This window comes from Achroia grisella, unplaced genomic scaffold (assembly GCF_030625045.1).
Source record: "Achroia grisella isolate CSIRO2021 unplaced genomic scaffold, CSIRO_AGI_Agris_v1 utg461, whole genome shotgun sequence".
Classification (NCBI taxonomy): Eukaryota; Metazoa; Arthropoda; class Insecta; order Lepidoptera; family Pyralidae; genus Achroia; species Achroia grisella.
In genome coordinates, this window is record NW_026712871.1 from 344,712 (window position 1) to 364,101 (window position 19,390).

At 35.6% G+C, this 19,390-nt stretch overlaps 1 protein-coding gene across 1 annotated transcript; it reads right to left on the bottom strand.

The window, feature by feature from the left end:
- Positions 1-9,485: 9,485 nt before the first annotated feature.
- On the bottom strand, positions 9,486-18,576 carry LOC131845301 (ruvB-like 2). The gene is made up of 12 exons (XM_059194345.1): positions 18,482-18,576; positions 18,165-18,351; positions 17,098-17,214; positions 16,321-16,402; positions 15,743-15,905; positions 15,027-15,123; positions 14,136-14,267; positions 13,312-13,424; positions 12,673-12,893; positions 11,828-11,966; positions 10,850-10,961; positions 9,486-10,420 (listed from the first exon to the last, which is right to left on the bottom strand). Exons 1-12 carry the CDS (start codon positions 18,485-18,487, stop codon positions 10,389-10,391), a joined length of 1,401 nt encoding a protein of 466 aa, XP_059050328.1. The 5' UTR covers positions 18,488-18,576; the 3' UTR covers positions 9,486-10,388.
- Between the last annotated feature and the right edge of the window lie 814 nt (positions 18,577-19,390).

Below are 19,390 nucleotides of genomic sequence, written 5' to 3' on the forward strand. Positions count from 1 at the left end.
CTCACGCCAACCACGGCATGCCGATATTTATCTACAAGCAAAAAAATAACAATTACGTTATTGTTTATTTATTGTTAATCATGGGAAATAACAACAAAGATAAATTTATTTAAGTTTATGAAAATAACAACTATACCAGATTTAACAAATGATATGTTAAAAAAAAATAGATAACAAAAGATAACAAAAGTGACATATTAGAACCAATGAAAAATAAGAATAAATAAATTTATGAAAATAACAACTAAGTAAAATTTACCGAATAATATATATTAAAAAAAGATAATAAAAGATAGTTATATAATATTAAAAGCAAAACTCCGAATAATACACGTACATTATAAGAACAATCTGATCCGCTAACTCCGTCTGTGTCACATTTCCTCCGTTTTTGCTACATTTTTTTATTGCAGCTCCGCACCTAATGGTTGCAGCGAGGTGGTATTTAGCCTATAGCATTCCTCGATAAATGGGATATGCAAAACTAAAAGAATTTTCGAAATCCGTTCAGTAGATACAGAGATTACTCCCTACAACCTCACAAAACTTACCAAACTTCTGTATAATATTAGTGTAAATAAAAACTAATAGTATCAGTTACATAGTATACTAGCAAAACCATTATGTAAAAAAATAAACTTTACAAGAAATTATATTTTCGCGCGCAATCCACAAAGAAAAACTTTGACAAAAAACTATATCTTATCTGTGGTAAAGGGAAACATACTCATTCAACCATAAAGTTGAAAGAGGCATGATGAATAAGACAGAAACAAAGCGGTATAGCATCGTGATCTTAACCTGCTGCCTTAGCTTAACAGGCCTTAGCCTGCTGCTTAGCCATAAAAAAGAAAAAAAAAACTTTGCAAGAAACTATGTTTACGCGCGCAAACCACAAAGAAAAACGACAAAAAGGTACGTAAATGGGAACATACTCATTCAACCACCCTGTTATAAAGTTGAAAAGCGTCAAGTTGAGGGAAGATGCAAACAAAGCGGTATAGCACCGTGATCTAGCCCTCTGTAACACCCTATCCTGCTGCCCTAATGAGGGTGAAGCATAAAGGAAGTCATTCATTTCCTAGATAGACAGTTTTACAGAAAAAAGCGAGCGAAATAAACTGCCGAGCATTTCGCTGTTTTGTTATTTTATTGTATAATTTTTTATTCTGACACAAAATATTTTTATTTAATTTATCGTTTTAAGTTTATCATTTTACATTCTGTCAGATTAATTTTCTAGATAAATTAGTATATTTTGGCTGTTTAGGCTGAGTCCTTTTGCCTTTACAGAAACGGGAAATACCATGAGAATGGCAATGCATGAATGGCAACAGGCGGCTGCTGAGAAGCAGACGCCCTCCGGCCGGCTGGCAGGCAGGCCGGCCGGTAAACGAATGACGCTGGTTCACCCCAGCAGTACGCCCGGGCAAAGAGCCTAGCTCCAGGCCCACACCCTGCAGTCTATAAGGACTAGCGGATGACATAATCATCATCATGAATGGCATTTGAGTGTGGTGGTGCATAAGTAACTCTTACCACTTACCATCAAGTGTTCAAATATTTGGCTTCCATTTAATTAAAATGAAAGTACTTCCATCTTGAAAGGGAATAATAAATGTGGCAGTGATTCATTCATCATTATTTATTTTTTAGTCTTTTACATTAATTAATTTTATTCATTGTTAAGTGTAATATTCATCATAAATTATTATTTATATTACTTATGTATAAAAACCTTTGATTATTTAATTGCTTGCAATAATATTATTAGTGGAAAAAATATGAGCTTTTTTTTTGCAGGTAACTGATGTAATAAGGAGTAACTTAGGTTACTTTTATTTTAGAAAATGAAAGTTAAATTCCACGCGGAATTTATTAGTTATTATTAATTGAATTAAAGTCGTGGGGAAAAGCTAGTGTCAAATTTGTCTCCGAGGTAAAAATACAGACTATAAATAATTGAATGAGAAGCAGAGATTAAATCTCATGAATCCAATTCCCGGTGGCAACAGTGAATCACTTCGTTTATATCGAATTTGCCGCTAGACTCCCGGAAATTGCAATCTAATACTGAATCACCGTACAGCGTGTCTGGTCATATAGGTATACGGCCAGACACCTAGGTACGTTATATAGTGGTGGAGGGAATTACGATCCACCCAGACTGCATGGGAGCAATTATTGCAAGGAGGGAAGGAGATAGTATACCTGTGCTCGCACTTACACCCGTGTGAAATTCATAGCCTTGTTGTCATATTGATGTATAAGTTATATTAATGTAAAAGTTCATCAAAATTTGTTCAGTAGTTTTTGCGTGAAAGAGTAACAAACATCCATCCATACACACAAACTTTTGCGTTTATAATATTAATAAGATTGTTCAGGTCAGATTTACATTCACGCAGTATACGCAAAACCATCGTGAATCTTAATTTTTAAAGTTTATTCATTAGGTACATGCAAGTTATTACACTTTTATATTATCACTAGTTGACTGAGCAAACGTTATTTTTATATTTATTTTATATACTTTATTTTAGTTTATATTTACGTTATATATAAATATAAATTAAAATCGCTATTAATATATGTAATAATACTAGCTGTCCCGGCAAACGTTGTTTTGCCTTAAAATAAAAATAAATTAGGGGTGGACTACCCCTAACATTTAGGGGGATGAAAAATAGATGTTGGCCGATTCTCAGACCTACTCAATACGCTCACAAAATTTCATGAGAATAGGTCAAGCCGTTTCGGAGGAGTATGGGAACGAAAACTGTGACACGAGGATTTTATATATAAGATAATATAATAATAAAATAGATGTTGGTGATAGAAGGGTGAAAATTTAGGGTTGTATGTATTTTTTATGCGACATTATAAAAATTAAACTCAAAATATTGTCCAAAAAATTTAAAAAAAATGTCAGATATGGACCACACTTATCACTGAGTGGTATGAAAAATAGATAGTAGCCGATTCTCAGACTTACTGAATATGCATATAAAATATTATAAAAATCGGTCAAGCCGTTTCGGAGGAGTAATAATGTGACACGAGAATTTTATATATAAGATTTCAAAATGTGCCTTTTTATATTATTATCTGTCTTAATACAACATTTTAGGTTTAATAATAATAATAAATTAGAAATAAGAGATGGAAAATTTATTTTGTTTTTAAATATAAATAAATTATAATATTATAGCGGTTAAGAAAACTAATATTCGTTAGGATGCAATATTATGTTATCTGTGCCGTTAGTCCCAAAAGGGATGAACATCTTTCAAAATATTGGGCGACCTTTAACATTAAACGGAGGTGCGTGATTACTGCTTATATTAAGTGCTGAATATTCTAAAATAAGGTCCTATAACTACATACTACCTACTATAGAGAATTGATAAACATCCTACATAGTTAATATCTGCTAACACAGTGAAACGTAAAGTGAATCTTGACGATATTGTAACCAACATACACAATATGTATTACAATTCGATACAACATACACAAAATCGTACATAATAAATTTATTTTTTTATTTATTATATATTTATTTCTTCTGTAATAAGTTTTCATTTATAAAAGAAAAAAACATTTTGATATGTTATGTTTACAACATATATTCACGATGTACGTGAGATAAAATAACCTATAATATATGTACACAACCAAATATTATTGTTCATTCATAGAGAATTCTACAACTACAAAAGAAATAACGATTTCTTCATAATTTTTATACATTTCCTAGTTTCGAGATTTCTAAAATTGTAGTACATCTATTTTAATAAATACACAGAAAGCATATCTTATTTCGTTATTAAAATCATTATAAAGATAAAAAAATAACAATAAAACCTCATTTCTAATGCAATGCGAGAAAAAGAAAACAAAATTTTCATATTTAGAATCAAGCAATATTAAAAAAAAACATTACAATAATTTTATACGCAAAAGCACTCACCGGACAAATAAATGTCCTTCTTGATGTGAACTTCGCAAGAAACCAAGATTACTTTTATTTTTTTACGGAAAAACACAATTATTAATATAATTTTTGTACATATACGTTTTCAACACTTTGCAAGTCTATTTTCCTACAGAATTCGGTGCAATTTTCACCATAAACACGCGCGTACTGAGGCAATGTGGCAAAATCGATTTTGCGCGGGAAAGAGAACTTCCTTAATGTTAGAAAGAGACAAGTATAATATTAGGTATACGGTAGAGAGAGAACAATATACGAAGAAGCTATACAGAGGGGAGACGTGGGTGTGTTGAACCCTAGAAAATAGGGTTGGTTTTCAAATTACCAATGTATCTCGAATTTTCGATTGAAAGTAAATTTAGTTTCGAGTATCTCTATGATATTTCAGCAGTCAAGCAGCTTGCTTTGTAAGTTGTGTTTCGATTGAACGGTGACTGTAAATATAAAATTAAATCTATTAAATGAACAGATATGGCAGTGAAATAATAATAATAATACCTCTAGACAATTCACACAACGTCATCTACTCCCAAGCTAAGCAGAGCTTGTGTTATGGATACTAGACAACAGATCTAAATATATAGATAAATATTTTTTTTATATAGGCATATATATAATATATATACAAAACACCCAGATCGATACAAACAATCATGCTCATGAATACAATGTTTGCATCGTGCGAGGAATCGAACCCGCGATCATCGGAAGCAATCGCGTTGTACTAAAGGAACCCCACCAAGGCCGTCATTTTCACCTCAATCGTCCAGAATTACAACAAATTAGGGGCACCACTGTGTCACGTCAACGCACTTGCAATTCCCCTGGTGTTGCGGGTGCTCATGGGCGGCGGTAATCACTTACCATCAGGTGAGCCGTATGCTCATTTGTCCCCTGTGTTATAAAAAAAACGTATCGTGGTGCTATTCATGTATACAAATAGGCGAAAGTGGTAAACTTTTCATTATGTGAACCTTTTAGATTGTTTACCATTCCAGTTAAATACCTACCATTTGTTTCATATTCTGCCACTTTACCATCGTTTATTGTTGGGTAAAAGGGGGTTGTTAGTAATGTGGATTAATAATTCCATTACTAGTAAGGTCAGTCTGACCTCCAAACAGTTCCCCCGGGAAATCATCGTAATGAATTCCTGAGAATTTACCACATCAGTTGCAGGTCGCTGTCGGAAACTGTTTTACAAAACTTTTTTATTGGGCGGAAAGGTTATTGTTACTAATGTAGATTAATGATCTTATTTCTAACGATGTACCAAGTCAGGTTAACATCCACGCGGTTCCCCTGGAAACCATCGTGATAAATTCTTGGCGAATTTGTCACGATGGGCTAACTGACCTGACCTCATGCTCATCCTATCATCCTCCACTGGTGCCCCGCCAGCGAAAACTGTTAGCGCAGGCGAATACATCATTTCATTATCAGTAAAAATATGTTTTAGCAACTCACGTAAGAACTCGAATGGAACTCGATTGCTTTCTTCTAGTTTCGAGTCCGTAGTAACGATACCCTTGTATTTCCAGTGTTCCTCTCATGAGCATCGTAACTAGAGCACTGGGCAACTGGTAGGCTTTTGCAATGTTTGCACTTAACCGACTGTAAAACATGAGTATATGAATGCAATAAAAATTGTATAGTTTTTACGGCCACTGATCTAGCGATTTAGCACACCTTATTGGCAATGGTTGCGGGTTCGATTCCTAGCACGATGCAAATATATCATTTATACATGTGTCTGTATTTGTAAAAAAAAATATTGTAAGCATTTATATCAGTTGCCTAGTACCCTTAACACAAGCTCTGCTTGACTTAGGACTAGATGGATGAATATTCTAAGATTATTAAACTCAATGTTCTGATGTTCAACCTCATATGAATTTATTTTTCCCAGGTTTCCATACATTTTATGTATTTTTTTACTTATGTACTCAGTCTCACTCACTTCAGCCGCCAAGCAGCTTACTTTGTAAGCTGTGTTTCGGTTTTTTTTAATATATGATAATGGAATGGTGCAATACAAATGGTGCAATCTGTGCTAACGGTGGCGGGGCACCAGTGGAGGATGTTAAGATGAGCATGAGGTCAGGTCAGTTAGCACATCATGACAAATTTACCAAGATTTACCAACCACGATGGTTTCCAGGAACCAGAGGTCAACCTGATATGGTACAGCAGCATGCTAGCAATGGGGTAATTACTCCACATTACTAACAATCTCCTTTCCCCCCGCTGTGTTTCGGTTGTAGGGTGCAGATTAGTTAGTGAAATTACAGGATAAGAGGCGTGACATCTTACACCTCTTTCTTTAAAAGCTGTGTTCCAGTTGTAGGGTGCAGATTAGTTAGTTAAATTACAGGATAAGAGATGTGACATCTTACACCTCTTTCTTTGTAAGCTGTGTTTCGGTTGCAGGGTGCAAAATAGACAGTGAAATTACAGGATAAGAGAAGTGACATCTTACATCTCTTTCTTTGTAAGCTGTGTTTCGGTTGTAGGGTGCAAAATACGGAGTGAAATTACAGGATAAGAGATGTGACATCTTACTTCTCTTTCTTTGTACGCTGTGTTTCGGTTGTAGGGTGCAAAATACGCAGTGAAATTACAGGATAAGAGATGTGACATCTTACATCTTTCTTTGTAAGCTGTGTTTCGGTTGTAGGGTGCAAAATAGGCATTGAAATTACAGGATAAGAGATGTGACATCTTACATCTCTTTCTTTGTAAGCTGTGTTTCGGTTGTAGGGTGCAAAATACGGAGTGAAATTACAGGATAAGAGATGTGACATCTTACATCTCTTTCTTTGTAAGCTGTGTTTCGGTTGTAGGGTGCAAAATACGGAGTGAAATTACAGGATAAGAGATGTGACATCTCACATCTCTTTCTTTGTAAGCTGTGTTTCGATTGTAGGGTGCAAAATACGGAGTGAAATTACAGGATAAGAGAAGTGACATCTTACATCTCTTTCTTTGTAAGCTGTGTTTCGGTTGTAGGGTGCAAAATACGGAGTGAAATTACAGGATAAGAGATGTGACATCTTACATCTCTTTCTTTGTAAGCTGTGTTTCGGTTGTAGGGTGCAAAATACGGAGTGAAATTACAGGATAAGAGATGTGACATCTTACTTCTCTTTCTTTGTACGCTGTGTTTCGGTTGTAGGCTGCAAAATACGCAGTGAAATTACAGGATAAGAGATGTGACATCTTACATCTTTTTCTTTGTAAGCTGTGTTTCGGTTGTAGGGTGCAAAATACGGAGTGAAATTACAGGATAAGAGATGTGACATCTTACATCTCTTTCTTTGTAAGCTGTGTTTCTGCAAAATTGAAATTACAGGATAAGAGTGTTCTTACATCTCTTTCTTTGTAAGCTGTGTTTCGGTTGTAGGGTGCAAAATACGGAGTGAAATTACAGGATAAGAGATGTGACATCTCACATCTCTTTCTTTGTAAGCTGTGTTTCGATTGTTGGGTGCAAAATACGGAGTGACATTACAGGATTACATCTTACATCTCTTTCTTTGTAAGCTGTGTTTCGGTTGTAGGGTGCAAAATACGGAGTGAAATTACAGGATAAGAGATGTGACATCTTACATCTCTTTCTTTGTAAGCTGTGTTTCGGTAGTAGGGTGCAAAATAGGCAGTGAAAATACAGGATAAGAGGCGTGACATCTTACATCTCTTTCTTTGTAAGCTGTGTTCCAGTTGTAGGGTGCAGATTAGTTAGTGAAATTACAGGATAAGAGATGTGACATCTTAGATCTCTTGCTTTTTAAAATGTGTTTCGGTTGTAGGGTGCATCTTACACCTCTTTCATAGAATGCTGTATTCCGGTTGTAGGGTGCAGATTAGTTAGTGAAATTACAGGATAATACAGGCGTGACATCTTACACCTCTGGAATGACAAAGCATTAGTGGTGCGGGCGTCACATGATAACGTGATATCGTAGTGCTTGCTGTTCCTATATATAGGCGACTGTTACCACTTACCACTAGATAAGCTATAGATTTCATGTCCTTAATATTTTTGAATACATATATAGGTGAATTTAACTTATCTGTATCAGTTCCTTGTTTTTTCCTCTATATTCTTCACTCTCTTAAGAGAAACACAAAACATATCCTATACAGTTGTCTGCAAATAGAAATTTTACAACCAAATCATGTAATTATATATGTTATGTATTTTCACGTCCATTGCGCTTCAAATATTACTTTTTTTCTCCTCCATCTTTGGCTATGTGACTGACATTTAGGTAACAATCGACTGCTGTATTTTTAAGAATGGAACAAATAAATAAAATAAGGTTGTGATATTTTTTTTTGTTAATAAATGAAGGCCGCGGTGGTCTAGCGGTTTAGCATACCGCTTTACTTCCGATGGTCGCGGGTTAGATTCCTCGCACGGTACAAACATTTGTATTTATGAGTACGATTATTTGTATTGGTCTGGGTGTTTTCTATATATGTATTTATAAAAATATCTAAGTAAATATATCAGTTGTCTAGTACAGTACAGTTACACAAGCTCTGCTTAGTTTGGGACTAGATGGCGCTGTGTTAATTGTCCTGGATAAAAAAATCACCGAAATATTAAAATATTCCTTTTTTTTTTGTCACATCGTAGTGAAAAAAGGACTAAACACTTAACTAATTTCATTCAACCTTTAGATATTAATTATTATTCAGCAGATAAATGATATGATAAATAAATTTAATATAAGCGCTTTTGAATAGCCATATATTTTTTATTCTACCGCTCATTCGAAATGCAGGCTTGTGATGAATAAGAACGAGCAAGAAGTTGCGTGTTGCTCTTCTGAGTAAATGTTTTTCTGTGTAAATATACATTAACAAGGATTAGGCCTGCGAGAATCAACATAGAAAACGCTACGCACTGTATGTTTGTCCTGTCTACCGGATTAAGTAAGTACGTATGTGACGAAGGCTTATATAGGAAGGAGGAAAAGTAATGTGGACTAATAACCCCCTTGCTAGTAATACCTCCACGCGGTTCCCTCTGAATACCATCGTGATAAATTCCTGGTGAATTTGCCACGATGGGCCAACTGACCTGACCTCGTGCTCATCTTATCATTCTCCACTGGTGCCCCGCCAGCGTAAATCGTTAGCGCAGGCGGGTGCTCCATTCTATTATCATCATTTAAAAAAATATATAATGTTAAGTTAAATAAAATACAATACCATGTAATGAATATTTTATTAAAAAACATCTTAATTAGAACATATATGACTAACTTAAACATATTAGCTTATTCATTGTGAACGTAGCAGGTTTTCGGACTACTCTAATGCTGTTGGCCGCAGCTGTCCTTTACAGCTTCACCGGACAATAGGAGGCGAGTGCAGATGGCACTCCAAACCAAAGGAAGGACTTATGGAGCGGCTGAAGGCCAACTCCCGCCTGACTGACCTGACTTTAGTCTGAGGGCACTGCTGGGGTTTGAAGCCACGTTTTGGCAGGCCTTCCCTCTTTCCCTCTTTTTTTTCTAAATAGATTATAGACTCTCTTTCTTTCGTAATAAAAGTTAGTGCGGAATTGCCTTATTTTTTGGACTAATATACGCACATTTTTTATTTAGACGTCGTCCATTAATCGTTGTTTTTTTTTTGCAGGGATGTTATGGATATGAAATTTCGGATACGGATACGGATGTGAAATTATTTCGGATTATCCGTTAGTTTCGGATAATTTCGGTTACGGATATTATTTTTTAATAGTATTCAATAGAGTTTCAATAGTAAATTACAAATAGCTAATAAAATGGTTACATAACGGGTCTCAATTAGGCTCCGCCCCTATCCGATATTATCCAAAACTCTTATTTCGGATTCGGTTACGGTTACGAATATTTTTTTATATCGGATATCCGATAGTTTCGGTTTCGGTTACAGAGCTTTTTTTAGCATTTATAATGACTCACGTGATACCACATCATGCTTAGAAACGATGATAAGTAGTCATCATGGTATGTTATAAAAACAAATGTACTTTGCATGTGTCTTAACAAAATATTTTTGGAAGAATTTTGTTTCCTTCCGTAACCTCACCCCCACACCTGAAATCCTGTCTACGTTTATGGTCGACAAAAAAATGAAATGTTATCAAACTCTATTCGAATATCATTGTTTTTCTGTGGAAGAAATAATCTATAACATATAATTTTATTATTATCATTACCAACGCTATACGCTTTAAATCAAATGTAACCCAAAACACATGAAGTACATTTAGAAATTCTTTAGGATTAAATCAAAAATAATGGAATAACATATCATGAATAGATCCACCGGCATCAGGGTCTACCGTTGGCTCTGTTACTTAGGTCCGCCTGTATTTATAAGTATGTTGTATTTACTGCGAGACCTCCATTGACTGAGGTGCATCTGAAAAAAAAAGTATTTATGTATAGCATTATCTACCAGTCAACAGTAGCGCTGATCAGGGATAGCGGGGTAGTGCAACTTAATAATTGATAGTAAAATATAAAAACATTAGCTATCTGGGAATGATCCCCTCACAATCAAGAACATACGAATAAGCAAGAACATATGATCCCATCATAATCGGTTTAGCCGTTTCAGGGATAAGCAAGAACATACAGACAGAAAAAAAATCATTTTTTTATGGAAGTACCGTATGTACTTTTATATGCATTTAGTGAACAGACAGACTGACATATAAAAACTATTGAAATATTTTTTTTTGTAAGGACCGTAAGTGTATAAGCGTTAAGTGAAGAGTTGTTAATTTAAACTACAAAAATGGTCTTTTTTATTTATTTCTATAGATAAAGAATCATAAAAATAACATACCACCGGCACCGTCGTCGAACATGAACTCATCCTGGTATTCCTTAAGGAACTGCTCCGAGCGGTGTTCGTCCAGGAACAAGGAGTAGACCTTTTTCACGTCCTCCATGCTGACCTGGTGAACAAATATTAATTACTAATTGAAAAAATTATTAATTAATTATTATTAGTAGTTGTTGGCGCGCCAGCGACGACAGTGGACGGGTGCGGGGCGTCCGAGCCGGCAGCGAGTCCGATCTACCACGACGCCTCACTCGGCCATTCCGTGCATTGAGCACCGCACGTACTTTCTCTTATAAAACACTTCTTTAATATATACGAAAATACATAATTCTACAGTTCACTACGTGATATCATTTCACCGCCCCAACTGGGCATAGTCACTAATTAAAAATTATAAATAATTAAATAAACTGTCACATATTAATCCTTGTCGTCTCTCTCGCTTTCACGCCAAAACTACTGACCAATTTCATTTAAATCGGTCAGTAGTTTTGGTATTTGATACACAGATATTCTAGACATCGAGAAACGACATAGTTAGTGGGTGACACATTTGTTAAAATTTATTAGTAAATAGCCATAAGTCATATATATAATGTGTAACTGTTTGTTGACCTAAATAAATTAAAAAAAAAAAAAGAAAGGACATAGGCTACTTTTTAATGCGAAAAAGGGTTGTAAGGGGTTGAAAGGCGCGATGAAAGGTTGTATGGAAGTATCATTTTTAAAGCTAGAATCCTTTTAAAGATAGCCTATTTATTTATATAAAAATAAATTAAAAAGATTGGTTGTGGATTTAAAGGAGAGATGATGCAATCTGCATCACCACTATGCTGTCTCCCTGGAAACCATAGTGACAAATTTATGGTGAATTTACCATGACGACCTGACCTCATGTCCATCGTATCACCCTCCACTGGTGCTACGCCAGCGTATACCGTTAGGGCCGTCCGGTACACCATTTTAAAGTCAACTCACTTCAGTGGCCTTCCGTCTCCTGGCTACGAGGGAAGCCGTGGTGATGAGCTGTATGGCATACCGCAGGGATGTTTCCGTGGCCACTCGCGTCAACACTGTCAAAGCGTCAGCTGACATCTGGCAGTCCTCTTCTTCACACCTAATTTACATTCCTTATTAATATAATAATAAACCTGGACAATTAAACACAGCGCCATCTAGTCCCACTGTAAGCAGAGCTTTTGTTATGGGTACTAGACAACGGACCACACGATGGAATGTATATATTTGTTATCTAGCAGAAAAACCTTATCCATAACACATGCTCTCCTTACCTTGGGACTAGATGACGTTGTGTGAATTGTCCATATATAAAAATTACGTATCACGTTGTTTGTCCGCGATGGACTCCTAAACTACTGAACCGATTGCAAATTTGATTTACACATTGTGTGCAATTTGATCCAACTTGATAGAAAGGATAGCTTACATCTCAATTTATAGTCGCAATATTATTCTATTCAAGAACTTTAGCTACAGCAACGAGTGGCCAGTCTGCTAGCTATAATATAAAAAAAACTGAAGTTCATCAGAGGCTAAAATGTCCTACATGAATAAATGATTTTTGAATTTGATTTATTACCGTGGCTCGTTGTGGCCGCAGTTACAAACAGTCGGACGACGACGGGTGACACTTCTCACGTAATTCAATGGAATGTTAAATCCTATACATTCTACAAATGAGGGATCCTCTACAATGCTTCCTTCTCTTTACCTCATACATTACACCTTATAAAATTCTTCGTGTTAAGACTTGGTTGCTTATGATTTTAATTCAACAATTATAAACAATAAACAAAAGTGACCTTATGTTGAGTATCTCCCGCAGGTCCTGGTGCGAGTAGGGCGCGGTGGGCACGATGATCATGCGGTCGAGCAGGTCGAGGGGCAGGCCGTGGGGGCTGCGGTAGTTGGTGCCCCGGATGCGCGTGATGCCGCGGTTGGTGGCCATCATCACCACGGGCGCCGTCTCCGACTCCAGCGCGCGGTTCAGGAACGAGAAGCATTCTATGTCCAGCATGTGCGCCTGAAAGTCGGATGTTTTTTTTATTAAGAGATTTGGGCTTGTTAATATTAATATTCATGCTGAAGAAGCATTATATGTCCAGTATTTACGCCTACAAGTCCATTGTTCTGGTCGTATCAAGTTCAACTATATTTTTTACAAGTTGTGCTCACCTGTGTGTGTGTGTCTGTACTGTGCTGGTTTCACCCGCGTGAAATTGATAACCTATGTGTTATTCTTAGCTATATTATTGTAGACCACTACACGGTTCCACCACCACCGTGATAAGTTCTTGGTGAATTTGTCACGATGGGCTAACTGACCTGACCTCGTGCTCATCTTATCATGGTGCCCCGTCAGCGTAAACAGTTAACGCAGGCGGATGCACCATTCCATTATCATCCATAAAAAAATACTGCAGATATAGAAGGAAACTTACCTCGTCTATGAACAGCACACCTGGTATCATCTCCGCCTTGCCTTCCTCGCGCCATTCTGCCACCTTACTGTTGATTTGTTCGCGAATCTCTGATTTTATTTCTCCCGTATCACCTGTAGATGATAGATAGATTATATCTCTTATTGCCTTTATATTAAGTTGATTTTTTAAAAACAATGTTATGTTATTTAATGCAGTTTAATATTAAGTATGTCAATCACTGTATTCAAAGAGATAATTTATTTAGTGACGGCCTCGGTGACTTTGTACACAGCTTTACTTCTGATGGTCGCAGTTTCGATTCCTCATTGTACAAAACCGATCGATCCCCGTACAATTCAAACGGAGATCGAAATTACGACGGCCTGAGCTGAGGTTCGAACCCATAGCGGTGCCCTCAGACTAAAGTCGTTCATAAGCGGCTAAAATGTCCTACATGAATAAATGATTTTAGAATTTGAATCCGTCAGGCGGGAGTTGTCCTTCAGCCGCTCCATAAGTCTGTCCTTTGGTTTGGAGTGCCATCTGCACTCACGCCCTATCGTCCGGTAGCTGTAAAGGCCAGCTGCGGCCGACAGCATTAGAAAAGTCCGAAAACCTGCTACGTTCACAATGAATAAGCTAATATGTTTAAGTATATATGTATAACTATATATGTTCTAATTAAGATGTTTTTTAATAAAATATTCATTACATGGTATTGTATTTTATTTAACTTTACATTATATGTATTTTAAATGATGATAATTAAAGTAGTTCGAAAATTATAAATGAATCACTGAAGAGCTTTTTTAATTATTTTTGTCGAAGTTTCCAACACTTACCAGAGAACAAAGCTAGGAATCCGTGCGTCCTGGAGTTGATGACATCAACTTCATGCAGAGTAACGGTATGCACCACTTCTTTTCTCTTCTGCAGCTCACCTTCGGGACATTGCACGAAGCGCGCTTGTTGGCCTAATGACAAATAACATCTCAGAACAATTCACACAGCGCCAGCTAGTCCCAAGGTAAGCTGAGCTTTGTTATGGGTACTAAACAACTGACACAAATAAATAGATACATTTTTTTTGTAAAAACATATATAATATACATAGTAAACACCCAGAACAAGACTTTTTAGGTTATAAACCTAAAAAGTCTAGCAGTAGAAAAAAAAAGAAATTTTTTATTAAATTAAATTAATTTAAATTAGAAACATAAAGAAAAATAACAGAATAAAGTCACTTTCCCATTAATTATATCTGTTTCTATATTTCAGGGTTTTAGGTTAGTTTGTTCATTTGTTTATATATAGACATTTTCATCATAGACATTCAATATAAAAAATAATCTGGTTGGAAAACATTGGATGGATGTTTCTGCCGACAAAGTCATCACACCACATAATGAAATAATAATATAGAATGCTAAGTAAATATCTTTATTATTAACCTATAATCATTACGACTCATTTAATCTTATTGTGTATTTATATTTGATCATAATAAATTTGTGCTAGTTGGTATTTTGTATTCACATGTTTGGACTCGAAAAATATAAACTTACAACAATTATTTAGAAGAGCTATACACAAGTTTCTTGCTCGTTCTTCTTGTGATGAGTCGCTTTCCGAATGAGCGGTAGATTAAATAGTCATAACAATATGACTATTCAAAAAAGCTTAAATTAAGTTTATTTGAATAAAGGATTTTCTATTTTATTCCATGTACATACCAGTGGCATCATAGTCGCGAGCTCGAGCGAAACTCCGCCCCAATTTGTTTATCTTTCCTGTCGCTTTGTCTATGGTTATGACATCGCCAGCTTGGACCTATAAAAAGACATCATCACCATTATGAGGCTTCTCACACTTTAAACTTTATTTATGTTATTGGAATTACAAACGAACCGACGGCCCACCTTGTGGATGCAAAGACAGAACAGATTTTGATGAAACTTTACGATAATATAGCTTATACATCAGAATAACAGAGGCTATAAATTTGACGCAGATGAATCCGCGGGCATTGCTATTAATGTTACAATCACGAAAGTTTGTGAGTATTGATAGATGTATGTTTGTTAGTCTTACACGCAAAAACTGAACTTATTTTGATGAAACTTTACAATAGTATAGCTTATACATCAGAATAATAAATAAGCTATAATTCAAAAGATATTATGTAATTTGGGCCAAATAAAATAATAAATGTCAAGTAAGTACCAGCTCATCATCATTATTTCAGCTCAGAAGACATCCACTGCTGAATAAAAGCCTTCCCCAAAAATGTCCATGACGATTGGTCCTGCGCTGTTCGCAACCAACGGCTTCCAGCAATCTTGACCAGATCGTCGATCCACCTTGTCGGAGGCCTTCCCACGTTGCGTTTTCCGGTGCTCGGATTAGCTATTATTAGTCTTAAAATAAATATATATGTAAGGTATGTCACCTTCTCTTTGAGCAGTGAGTCAATCATCTTGGCCCCCATATCGTAGTTGGTCTCCATGTCTGTGGTCTTCAGCGTGAGCCTCCCGACCCTCGCGCCGCCACCACCGGCCGCTCTCTCCACCACAACTTCCACCACTTCGCCTTCTATTATTTCCGATTCTTCTCTGAAAGATATGAGTTAATTTTTTTACAACTGTTATAACATGCATGGTAATGAATTTACGTTTTATGTAATTTTTATTCACGAGTGGAGTATATGTGTGAAAGAGAAGGAAACATTATGTCGTCTCTAGCGCACACAGCTGGCGTCATGCGGCCATTGCGTACCCGGCGAGTCAGAACATCGGTGTGTGTGAGCACCGATAATTAAGAAGAAAAATTGTACAATGAGTATGATTATTTATATTGGTCTGGGTGTTTTCTATATACCTATATTAAGTTTGTATTTACAAAAAAACTATCTAAGCATTTATATCAGTTGTTTAGTACCCATAACACAAGCTCTGCTTAGCTTGGGACTAGATGGCGCTGTGTGAATTATCCTACATTTTATCATCGTTTTGGTATTGCAATACTTACTTAATCCTAATTCCAATTGACTTTCTGATGGCTTGTGTTAGAGCTTCAGTTTTGCTCATTTCCAGAGAATAGATCTCAGAACCTGTAACAGAAGTTTCTATTTCAAAATATGCCTTACACAGTAACATTAAACTGTTACATCACATATGGCATAAATTAGGCCTCAGCTTAACAATTTGCAGATTTTGCCAAGCAGAAGAAAAAACGCCACCTCATATCCTATGTAGTCATAGCTCAGTCATGCATAAACGAAGTATCACCTTTAGAAAGTACATATACATTATATCCTGAGAAGATAAAAACCATCGCTCCTAAGAATATTCTTCAATTCTTGTACTAAACTTTTTAAAATATTTATATTTACATACTAATTAGTCAAAACATAATAGGATAGGACATTTCACAATCCTTACTTATGTAGACTACTATGATTATGGTAAAATATGTTTTTATTAAATTATTAATTTTATTTATTTTCAAATTGTGATAAATTATCTTCTATCCTGTTATTCGTGATGTGCTAGTCATCTCCTATATCTATATATTACTAGCTGTACACGCGACTTCGTCCGCATGGAATTTAACTTTATTTCTCTAAAATAAAGTAGCGTAAGTTACTACTTATTACATCAGCTAAATAACGAATATACCAATAAAAGTTCTGTCAAAATTGATCAAGCCATTTCAGAGATATTACAAACAGCCACTCTAATTTTATTCATATGTATAGATTCTATTGAATATATTGACTAGGTTAAATAAATCAGTAAACCTCACCCGCCATGCTGGTGAATGGAGTGTCAGGTCCAAGGGCCTGAGCGAGACCCATGGCAATAGCAGTCTTCCCTGTACCAGGCTGGCCAGCCAGCAACACGGCGCGACCAGCTATTTTCCCTGTAGACATATGTTTTCTTAATTATTATTTTTGTTAACTTTGTAGTCTACCAGACTATATGCATATTCATTGACAACTAGCTGCAACTTTGTTTTTTTTTTAAACTACTATGGTAACAAACAAGCGTACGGCCCATCTGATGGTAAATGGTTACCATAGCCTATGGACACCTGAAACAACAGGGGTGTCACATGCATGTTGCCGACCATTAAAAAACCTTAACAACCACAACCACTTCCTGCCGAGGTTTTCCCATGATCCCATGTTTTTTATTTTAAGATTTTTATAGGTTTTTCATATTAAGGTTTTTATTTTGTATGCAAATTTTTTATTATGAAAGTTTCTTTTCCTCCATGTTTCACTGGTTAGTAAGAACAGACCAATTTTTTTAAATAATGGAAGTACATTCATATGATTAGAGTGAAATGCTGTAAATTTGGAATTACAAACAGACATTCCAATTTTAATTCATTATCATAGAGTTCCTGTGAGTTGATTTTCCATTTACGCCAGGTTGTCTCATATTTTATGTATATGTATGATAGCATGTAATGTCTCGTACCCTTAATCAAAATCTGAGTCATGAGTACTTGGAGTTTCTTACTCTGCCACTACAGACGCAGCTCCCACATGGTGAATCAGTGGATGCTAACATACATCATACAAAGAACCAGCAAGGCAAGCCCAACGCATGTTTGTATGGCTCATGACACATGTTTGTAAGGAATGGAATGCAACCATTGGAATTAATCTGGTGTGCTAAACCGTCTACCGCTACATGGGTGAGACAGTTATCGTTAAGTAAATATACTTTTGTTGTGCACACATATATAAACATAAATCATTACAAACTATCATAGTCATGACTACAAATCTTTCATTGTGAGTTACAGTGCAATGTTTGTTTACACTGTTACCATAGAAACAAGAATGTTGATTCAATACGAACCTTCTCGAATCATTTGCAGAATGACTCCGGCGGCTTTCCTCGCCATCTTCTGCCCCACCATGCCCTGCGACACCGCTCGTGGTTCAAGGGAATCATCTAACCCCAGTCCTCTAATATGGGAATGAGCTCCTATTCTCTCTATTCGTGTAATAGAACGGACTTCCTGCACTTGGGCTGCTGCTATCGACTAGAATTACAAAATTGAATAAAAAAGTGAGGTTATAAATTGAACAAAATACCGGCTAAAAGTTATTATTTTATCCATTTTGGTATACCTATTCAATTTATATGTAGCCATTGTAAAAAAACATACTTACAGCCATTTTAAAGGATAATTATTTGGTCCACAGTAGTAAGTAAAATATTTTATAAATTGTTTCACCACACAAAACAATACACACATTCACAGATCAGAAATATTGACAGTGACAGCCACAGAACACCAATATCCTCTGGTGACAGCCATACAATAGAGAAATAAATAATATGAAACATTATTTATTATCTGTGCTGTATCTGTGCTTATTAATTGATAGTTGCAGCTCTATGAGCATAAGGTGCACGAGTAGATAGATAGATAAGATAAGAAAATTAAATAACGTTATATCTTGTGTTTCACATACTAAAATATCCTATAAATTATTGTTATTATCACTCCGAATACTTCAGATATTTCCCACTTCAACAAAATTTATTCATTTTGCCTGTGGTAGGTCCACAATTAATCAATAATAATTTCATTAATTGGGTTGTTGTATAGTAGTTGATAATATCATAGTCAGCCTCTTTTGTGATTAATAATTAAATTTAAAAAAAAGGTTGCCTAAAATATGTTCTTCTAAGTCAGCAAAATATTAAAGACAAAAACAAGTAAGTTTTTCTAATCTGTGCATACTGCTTTTAATTTATGTAGATGGCATCCCCAAATCCTTATCGATTAATAATTTTTATTGCATTTTGGACTATCGTATTTTTACGTAGTGAATTTTTTAACTAAATCAAAATGCTGGCCCTCAGAAGCTTACTTAGAAACAGCGCTCAGATGAGCAAGAATGTGGTTCAACAACGGAACATGAGTGCATTGGCTGTACCAGCTAGAAACAAAGTATCCAAAGGGGTATGTTCATAACAATACTTTAAAAGTAATTACTTCTCCAAACGCTTTTCAAATCATTAATTTTATAATTAATTTCCATTAATTTATCGTTTACTTTTTGTTATTGAAT